The 10,199-nt window shown below is 42.0% G+C and overlaps 1 protein-coding gene across 1 annotated transcript in view; it reads right to left on the bottom strand.

The window, feature by feature from the left end:
- Positions 1–3,813: 3,813 nt before the first annotated feature.
- Magt1 (magnesium transporter 1) overlaps positions 3,814–10,199 on the bottom strand; it is a 68,335-nt gene continuing 61,949 nt past the window's right edge. The window contains exons 9-10 of the mRNA XM_004648105.2: positions 9,745–9,835; positions 3,814–4,174 (exon numbers count right to left, since the gene is read on the bottom strand). Coding sequence (XP_004648162.1) covers positions 4,159–4,174; positions 9,745–9,835 — 107 coding nt within the window. The 3' untranslated portion in view covers positions 3,814–4,158. The remainder of the gene's footprint in view (positions 4,175–9,744; positions 9,836–10,199) is intronic.

The following is a 10,199-nucleotide window of genomic DNA, read 5'->3' as shown; positions in this document are numbered from 1 at the left end:
GGCGGAACTGGGGATTGAACTCAGGCCCTTGGGCTTGCCAGGGAAGCGCTTATTCTACTGAGCCATGTTCCCGCCCCCCTCCTTATTTTTAAATGTATATTTAGTGCAGGGTCTACAAGGTCTCACTGCACAGATTGGACTCATAGTGATCCTCCTGTTTTCAGGCTCCCAAGCGCTGGGATCATAGATGTGCATGCCATCATGCCTAGTGCACCCAGCACGCACAGCATACCAGGGATCAAACCCTGGTTCCCTGTGTCTGCCAAAGCAGGTACTTTAATCCGCTGAGCTATCTCGCCTGCCCTTCTTTTCTGGGTTTTTGCAGGGGGCAAGTCAGGTTTTGGGTATGTAGTTTAGATTGGCCTGGAATTCACTGTGTAGCCAAAAGTAGCCTCAAATTTGTGGTGATCTTTCTGCCTCAGGCTCCTGAGTGCTGGGATTACAAGTGTACACTACCAAGGCCACCTTGGGCTGTTCTAATGTAATACATCCAACATTAATAAAGCACCACATACAGATTCCTAGAAGAATTTCTCAATCTAGAAATACTTAAGAAAACTGTCCTATGAGCTGGGAGTGGTCCCACATGCCTGTAATCCCAGCACTGGAAGGCTGAGGCAGGAGGACTGCCATGAGTTCAAGACCAGTCTGGGTTATACAATGAGTTTAAGGTCTGCCTGAACTATATAGCATGACTGTCTCAAAAAACCAAGGACCCCACTAATTTCATATAAAATACTCTAATTTTGCAATTCTCCTTCAGTTTTATTCTGATTTTTTTTTTTTTTTTGGTGGGACCAGAGATTGAACTCAGGCCCTTACGCTTGCCAGGGAAGCACTTATTTCACTGAGCCACCTCCCTGGTCCTGATTTCTGTTTTGAGACAGGGTCTCACTGTAATTTCTCTTTTTTTTTTTTTGGCGGAACCGGGGATGGAACTCAGATCCTTGTGTTTGCCAGTCAAGCGCTTATCCTACTGAGCCATCTCCCCGGCCCCTCTCACTGTAATTTCAGATGGTCTTGAATTCACATAGTTCAGCCTGGCCTTGAAATTTTGGCAATCTGTCTGCCTCAGACTCCAAAATACTGTAATTACAGGCATGCTCTTTTAGTACTTTAAATTGATTCCTTTTTAAATAGTAATGAAAAACTCAGAATTTAGATTGTAAAAGTTTTATTGATATAGTCAAAAGGAAAACAGCCAGACATCTGTTTATCTTTGCCAATATAATGTATCATTTTGAATAAAATCTTAAAAATGTATAACAAATGATATTTAAACAATTACTAGAAAAGTAAATCAAGAGTCTACTTAAGGCACTTTGGGTAAAAACTAATTTCGATTTCTACAAATGTAACCTTAGTAGAGTGCAATAAATGTACTCTCTACAGATTTTAGCCAGAGTCCTACCTTTCTCTTTACAGAAGAAGAAAACTAGTACTCTTAAAGGAATCTTTCAATGACCACAACAAATTATCTGGAAATACACAGACTACTGGCAGTAGAATTCCCCTGGTCCATCAGTACAAATCAGGGCATCTTCATACAAGTCTCAAAAGAATCATAAGGTAAGTTTATTTGGCCTGAGATAAATACAAGAACAGTACATAAGGAATCCACAACTTTCCACTTTCCAGGAGAATGATTAACAAAAAGTCAATTGCATCCACCTAGCCAACAAAAGTACACTTTTTGTTTGTTTGTTTTGAGAAAGGGCCTCACTACATAGTACAGGCTGGCCTTTAATTCACTTACATAGCCCAGGCTAGCCCCAAACTTGCTGTGATCCTCCTGCCTCAGGCTCTCAGTGCTGTGATTAAGTGTACCACTACACCCAGCCAGCAAAAGTACTAATAAAAATAAAAACAAGAGCTGGCAAGATAGCTCAGCAGACTAAGTCCCTGCTTAGGCAAGCACAGGGACCAGGGTTCAATCCCTGGCACCAAGTGCTGCACAGGCCAATGAGACTAGGCGTGATGACACACACCTGTAATCCCAGCGCTAAGGAGGTAGAGACAGGAGGATCACTATGCGTTTGAGCTGCATAGTGAGACCCTGTACCAAATACATCAAAAAAATAACAAAACAAAACCCCACATAAAATACTTATAAGACAATTTTATTCAATCTCTTTCTACAAACCTCTGTCTTATAAATCTTCTATAACCCTAGGGAAGGTTATTAGATAGTGAATAGCAGGAAGCAGTAACAGTATTTTATTAATGCAATATTTCTAGGATTCTTTTAATTTTTTTCACAATTCACATAGTTTCATAATAGTGGCAGTTTAGGTTAGGAATTTGATTAACACTTGGTTTTTACCACTGTCAGTAATAAGAGGACAAAATTTAAACAAAGCCCATTCAAATTTTACTTTGTTTCTCTACTTATTTTTGAGATGGGATCTATAGTTTGCTTCTGACCTCAAATGATCCGCTGGAGCGCATGGTGGCCCCACCTATAATCCAACACTTAGGAGGCTGAGGCAGGAGGATGGAGAGTTTGAGTTTGAGCCCAGCTGTGGCTACCTACTAAACTCAAGGCCTGCTTGGACTACATAGCAATACTGTCTCAAAATACCAAACCAAACCAAAACCAAACAATCCCCTCCAAAAAAAATCTTTCTACTTTATTTTATGTATTTGGTACAGGGTCTCATTATGCAGCTCAGACTCACAGAGATCCTCCTGTTTCAGCCTCCCCATCACAGGGATTACAGGCATGTGCCACCATGCCTGGTCTTAGTGGTTGGCTCAGCATGCCTGGGACAGGGCTGGCACATGATGTGGTACCAGGGATTGAACCCAGTTCCTTGAGCTTGCCTAGGCGGGTGCTTCTCCATGGCCTAAATCTTTCTACTTTAGTGCCCCAAGTATCTGGGACAGGTACCTGCTACTGTGCTGGCTGTCTCTACTTAACAGGAAAGAAAAAAGGATAAAATCGTAACAAAAACAGTAAGTTTCAAGAAACATTCAATTTCTATATAAAGGTAACAACTTACTATTTCATGACTTTTTTCCCATCCCAAGGAAGTTTTTTCTTAAATACAACTGAGGCTATTTTTCTGTTAGGTAAAGAGGAAATAAATGATAATGTCTCACTTTCAGAAACATTATAAGTTATAATGATTTCTTTGAGCTAGGGTCTCGCTATGTAGTTCAAGTGGGTCTTCAACTCACCAAGTAGCCCAGGCTAGCTTCAAACTCCCAGTGATCCTCCTGCCTCAGCCTCCCAAGTGCTGGGATTACATGCATGTGCCACTATACACACCTCGTCCTGAACTTTAGCATTAAAGTAATTATTAGAGACACATAACTTTTAATAAAAAAAATTAAGAGAAGCATGAATCTGAAATCTTTTCAAATATGAGATAGTGAACACAATAGGCATGCAGAAATAACAATCCTGTATTTAGAGATACTTTTTAATATCTACAGCTATCAAGAAGCATGGGTAGTACTATATTCCAATCGAAAAGATGCAGAACACGGAGTAGTTTTTCTAAAGGCTGAACTTGTACTTTGAACAATAATGTTCCAGTGTCAGAAGACTATAAAGCACATATAATTTCTCAGTCCAAAAGTAAAAATGTAACGCATCCATGCAAACATGTAAAAATAAGAATGGATCCCCAATGCAGTTATCTATAGCATGGATATGTGGGAATACTTGGTCACAATGTTCATTCTTTACCTTTGGAAAAGAATATAAAATCAGATTAACTAAAATAGTCATGACGTTTGTTCTAATTAAACTCAAGTAGTTTTAAATTTTTTATAATGTACTTAGCTCAGTCTTTATTTTGGCGGAACCGGGGATTGAACTCAGGCCCTTGTGCTTGCCAGAGAAGCACTTACTCCACTGAGCCATCTCCCCGGCCCCTATAAGGTACTTAGTTCTACAAAATTAAATGTTCCATAAAATTCACTGGGAAGGGACATTTAAGAGGAGAGTAGCTTTTAAATACTTCATGATTTTTGACAAGAAATTGCTTGTTAAGGCACTACACATCTTCTTTGGTTAAATGATCAACTACTTAAATCACTTGAAAAAAAGAGGTAATACAAAATACATAAGTTGCGTTCTTCTCAAATACACATGTACTTCTTGCTTTTCAGTTTCCATTACCACAGTGTCTACATATCTCTGGATCCTTTTTAACTCATCAGAAAGCTGAAAAAAAATATACACCAATCTATTAGTCTTTGAAAAGGCTTTTCTAATGAATATATAGCATGCTGATTTTAAAAGCATTTTGGCACATGTATGATAATCTGAGTCTCACCAACAAAATATGAGAAACACTGAAACAAGGTAGTCTTACAACAAAACAGATGTAACTTCAAGTTAAAACAACTCCTGAATAGAAACACTTCTTAATAACTGAATCAAGCCTCATGTGATCAAATAATTTGTTAGAATTTAGAGCAAAAATATTATAGAGGCTGGCCAGACAGCTTAGTGGACTAAAGCGCCTGCTTAGGCAGAGCACAGGGGCTAGGATTTGATCCCCAAGTATCACAAGCCATGCTGGTCCTGCGCCAGTGCATACTGAGATGATGACTGAGACTGAGTGTGCCTGTAATCCCAGCGTTTGGGAGGCTGACAACAGGAGGATCACTATGAGTCCGATCTACATAGTGAGACCCTATAGACCCTGCACTAAATACATAAAAATTATATCCCAATTAGTACTCTACAGAGGCCCAATCATTTAAAAATACACATACATAAAAAAGAACAAAAGTATAAATTAAGTAAATATTGCAGTCCTATATATATACACATACACACATTTTTTTTTTTTTTTGGTGGAACCGTGGATTGAACTCAGGTCCTTGTGCTTGCCAGGAAAGCACTTATTCTACTGGGCTATCTCCCCAGCCCCATACACATTTTTTTTTGAGATAGGGTCTTGCTATGTGGTTTAGGTCAGCCTTATGGCAATCCTCTTGCCTTACCCTATTAAGTGCTAGGACTATGGTCATGTGCCACTATGCTTGGCTTTTTGATACTATATTGAACCCATGGCCTTCACTGAACTACATTCTCAGAATGAAAAAAAAAACCATATATATAATTTTTTTTCCCCTTGAGGTGGTCTCACCACGTAGTTCAGTTGATCTTTTTTTTTTCTTTTGCGGAACTGGGGATTGAACTCAGGCCCTTGTGCCAGGCAAGCGCTTATTCTACTGAGCTATCTCCCTGGCCCAGTTCAGTTGATCTTCAACTTGCTATGTAGCCCTGACTATCCTCAAAGTTTTGAGAGTCTTCTTGCTTCATCCAAGTGCCAGGTATATACCACTACACCTGCTTTTTTATCATTTTTTTTCTTTATATATTTGGTACAGATTCTTACTACATAGCTCCCACTGGTAGTCATCCTGTTTTTCAGTTTCCCCAGTGCTGGGATTACAGAGCACCACGACGCCCCACTGGCTCAGCATGCCCAAGGGTGAGGCTGGTGCAGCATGTGGTGCTGGGGACTGAACTCTGGACCCTGAACTTGCCTAAGCAGATACTTAGTCCACTGAGATATCTCACTGGCCTGCACCTGAATTTTTTAAAAAAAATTCTGCCTGCCTTAACCTCTCAGAGCGCTGGGATTACAGATGTGCACCACCATGCCAATCATAAAAGTATTAATTTAGATTACAAATCAAAAATCAGGGTCCTAGGAGGTTCTGTTTTAAAATTAAGTTTAAGGGCCGGTGAGATAGCTCAGCATACTAACAATCTACTTTGGATACGCAGGGACCAGGGTTCAATCCCCAGTCTCGAATGCTGCCAGCCGCACCCCTGGGGCAGGCTGAGCCCCAAAGAGTCCATGCCTGTAATCCTAAGGCTGGGCTGGGGAGGCTGAAAACAAGAGAATCACCAGGAGTCCAAGCTGTATAGTGAGATGCTGCAACAACCAAATACACTATAAAGAAGAAAAAGCTGGGCACGGTAGTGCTACAGCCTTCCTAGTAGCTGGGAAAACAGAGACACACCATGACATGTGGCTTCAGTATACCTTCTTTTTTTTAAATTTATTTGTGTGTGTGGCCAGCTCAGCCCACCAGGGGGCGGGGCTGGCTGGCATGTGGTGCTGGGGGATTGAACCGCGGTCCCTGTGCTTTGCTAAGCTTGTTCTAAGTAGGTGCTTTAGACCACTGAGCCATCTCACCAGCCCCCAGTATACCTTCTTAAACATTCCCTTTTTCTGTTCTACTGTTTGGAAATAGGGTCTCACTTTGTAGTTCACACTGGTTTTGACCTATGTAGCCTTAGTTAACTACGAACTCACAGTGATATTCCTGGCTCAGCCTCCTGAGTGCTGCAATTAGAGGGATGTGCCTGTAACTAGAGAATTATAGGCATGTGGCAGGCACCATGCCTAGCTTATTTTTATTGTTTTATTTTTTCTTTTTTTTGGCTGGCTCAGCCTGCCCTGGGAGCAAGGCTGGCAAGGCATGTGGTGCTGGGAATAGAACCGCGGTCCTTGCATGTTGCCTAAGCTTGCCTAAGCAGGCGCTTTAGACTGCTGAGTGATGTCCCTGGATCCTAGGATGTAGATTTTTTTTAAAAAAAGTTATTAGGGGGCTGGGGAGATGGCTCAGTGGAATAAGCGCTTCCCTGGCAAGCGCAAGGGCCTGAGTTCAATCCCCGGTTCTGCCAAAAAAAAAAGTCATTAGTACATGTTTGCAGTACATAATGATTACATTCATTGTGAGGAGTTGGTACATGTATATAACACATCTTAATTGTTTTTGTGTTGCCCTTTCCCTTGTTTTTCATAGTAGTGAATGTTTGGAGTATATCATGATTACATTCACATTGGGCGGGGGTCTATATGTTTCATTTTATTTATTTTTTTAGCACCAGGAACTGAACTCAGAACCTTGCACTTGCCAGGCAGGCACTGCACTGCTAAGCTACATGTTGAGCCCTGCATATATTTTACATATTTTTATTCCTTTTGTTTTCCTTCCCTTCCCACTCACTCCTCGCCCTCCAACTCTGCTTTCCCCATTTTCTTCCTCATCATCACCATTTTCACTGTCTGTGACATGTAAGGATTATGTTCATGGTTTCTCTTCCCCTTCCCCTTCAGTCAGCCTCCTGGTCCCCTTCCTCTTTCGTTTTGTTTTGTTTTTTGCAGAACCAGGGATTGAGCTCAGGCCCTTGTGCTTTGCTTATTCTACTGAGCTATCTCCCCGCCTCCCCCTTCTTCTTTCCAAAAGACCTATCTCCCTGTTTTCTTTTATCAGTCTTATATTTTGTTCTTTACTTATACCTTGGATTATTTTTCTTCTATCTTTTTTAAAAATTTTATTTATTTATTTATTTTGTGTGTGTGTGTGTGTGTGTGTGTGTGGCCAGTTCAGCCCACCAGGGGGCGGGGCTGGCTGGCATGTGGTGCTGGGGATTGAACCGCAGTCCCTGTGCTTTTGCTTAGCTTGTTCTAAGTAGGTGTTTTAGACCACTGAGCCATCTCACCAGCCCATCTTCTATCTTTTTGAGACAGGGTCACTCCATGCACTTCAGGCAGGTCTCAAACTCCCAATGATTCTCCTGCCTCAGCCTCCCAAATACTGGGATTACAGGAGCATACCACCACATCTCACATCTGGATTACTTTTTTTTTTTTTGCGGTGCCAGGGATTGAACTCAGGACCTTGCACTTGCCAGGCAAGTGCTTATTCTACTGAGCTATCTCCCTGGACCCTGGACTACTTTTTTAATTTTTTTTTTAATTTTTTTTTTATTGTGTGTGTGTGTGTGTGGGTGGCCAGCTCAGCCCACCAGGGGGCGGGGCTGGCTGGCATGTGGTGCTGGGGGATTGAACCGCGGTCCTGTGGTTTGCTTAAGCTTCTTCTAAGTAGGTACTTTAGACCACTGAGCCATCTCACCAGCCCTGGACTACTTTTTTAAAAAGATAAATTTTTTAAATGTATTTAGTACAGGGCCTACAGGGTCTCACTACATAGACAGACTCATTGTGATCCACATTTTCTTAGCCTCCCAAGCACTGGGATTACAGGTGTGTGCCACCATGCCCAGTCTCAGTTGCTATCTCAGCACTCCCCAGAGGTGGGGACAGCACACTCCTGGGATCAAACATGGCCCCTGTGCCTGCTTCAGTCCGCTGAGCTACCTGGGTGGCCCTTAAAAAGATAAATTCTTTTGCTTTTTTCGAATTTAGGACAGGGTACACAGGGTCACACTATATAGATGGGACTTGTAGTGATTGATTCTCCTGTTTTCAGCCTCCCAAGCGCTGGGACAGCAGGAACGCGCCACTATACCCAGTCTCAATCGCCCTCTCTGTGAGACCTGGGGGCGGGGCCGGCAGAGCAGGCCAAGATCAAACTGGCCCCACCTGCCTAAGCAGGCACCTTAATCTGCTGAGCTATCTGGCTGGCCCAAAAGATAAATTCTTATTTATTTATTTATTTATTTATTTATTTTGTGTGTGGCCAGGTCAGCCCACCTGGGGGCAGGGCTGGCTGGCATGTGGTGCTGGGGGATTGAACCGCGGTCCATGTGCTTTGCTAAGCTTGTTCTAAGTAGGTGCTTTAGACCACTGAGCCATCTCACCAGCCTCAATCCTCCAATTTTAAACTGGGCATGGTGACACAAGCCTGTAATCCCAGCACTTTGGGAGACTGATCCAGGAGGACCTCTGTGAGTTTGAGACCAGCCTGAGGGCTATAAAATTGCATAGTGAGACCCTGTCTCAAAAAAAAAAATTAAAAAAAATTTTTTTAATGTATTTAATACAGGGTCTACAGGGTCTCACTACACAGATCAGACTTGTAGAGATCCTCCTGTTTTAAGTCTCTGAAGTGCTGGGATTACAGGCGCATGCCACCACTCCCAGTCTCAATCACTGCCTCAGTGTGCCTCGGGGGGTGGGGCCAGCATAACAGGCTGGGGATCTGCCTAAGTAGGCACTTTAATCCACTGAACTATCTGGCTGGCCCCCTTTTTTTTGGCTGGCCCTTTAAAAACATTTAAAAATCATTTACATTAAAAAAAAATCAACAGCTGGGGAGATGGCTCAGTGGAATAAGCGCTTCTCTGGCAAGTGCAAGGGCCTGAGTTCAATCCCTGGTTCCGAAAAAAAAAAAAATTGTATCTTACTGTATTTTGGGGGCCGGGGAGATGGCTCAGTGGAATAAGCGCTTTCCTGGCAAGCGCAAGGGCCTGAGTTCAATCAATCCCCGGTTCCGCAAAAACAACAACAACAACAAAAAAAACAACAACTCTTAAGAGGGAGTTATACACAACAGTATGCCCTCGAAGAAAATGTGTGAATATATGCATATAGTATAAAATGCTCTAATCATTACATGTTATAGATGTCCAAGTTCAATTAGGTAATATCAGAATAACTTTGAAAGCTGTCTGCATAATCACACTCTAATATTGTGCATTATACCATAATTAAATTAATTTTACATATATCTAAATTAAATATCTTTTTTAGGAGGACAGGATTTTGCTATGTATACTGAAGGCCGGCTTTGAGCTCACTTATGTAACTCAGGCTAGGCTCAAATTCACAGCGATCCTATTGCCTCCGCCTCCCGAGTGCTCAGACCATAGGCATGCACCATCATGCCCAGCTTTCTCTGCTTTAGAAACCAGAATGGCTTGAAAGTAAAGCAAAAGAAGAAAACATTTCAAAGCCACAATAACTCTCATCATTTTAAGTATAGGTAGTTGCTGCAGAAACTAAAAAATAAGATTCATACCTGTATGGATATCCATGATATTTAGATCTGAAAATAGAGAGCATCCAACTGAAGAATAATACAACAAGTCCAATACCAGCTATACACATTACTGCAGAAAAAGAAGAGTAAAATGAGGCTAAGTGTAAAAAGCAGAGTTTAAATCATGCCCCACATTTCCAAAAGTAAATATTTACTAATACATTTCCAAGAGTTTTTTTAATCTCCTTATTTTAACGTTCCAGGCTATGCCTTGCTTTCTAATGTATAGTATTCCACTATGATACAGCAGAATGACTCTATTCATATAGTGTGCAATTAAAAAATAATTAAAGGGTAGGGCTGGTGAGATGGCTCAGTGGTCTAAAGCACCTACTTAGAACAAGCTCAGCTAAAGCACAGGGACCGTGGTTCAATCCCCCAGCACCACATGCCAGCCAGCCCCGCCCCCTGGTGGGCTGAGCTGCCCCCCCCCA

This window comes from Octodon degus, unplaced genomic scaffold, assembly GCF_000260255.1.
Source record: "Octodon degus isolate 3935 unplaced genomic scaffold, OctDeg1.0 scaffold00353, whole genome shotgun sequence".
In the NCBI taxonomy this organism is placed as follows: Eukaryota; Metazoa; Chordata; class Mammalia; order Rodentia; family Octodontidae; genus Octodon; species Octodon degus.
This window is presented reverse-complemented; position numbering and strand designations above follow the sequence as displayed.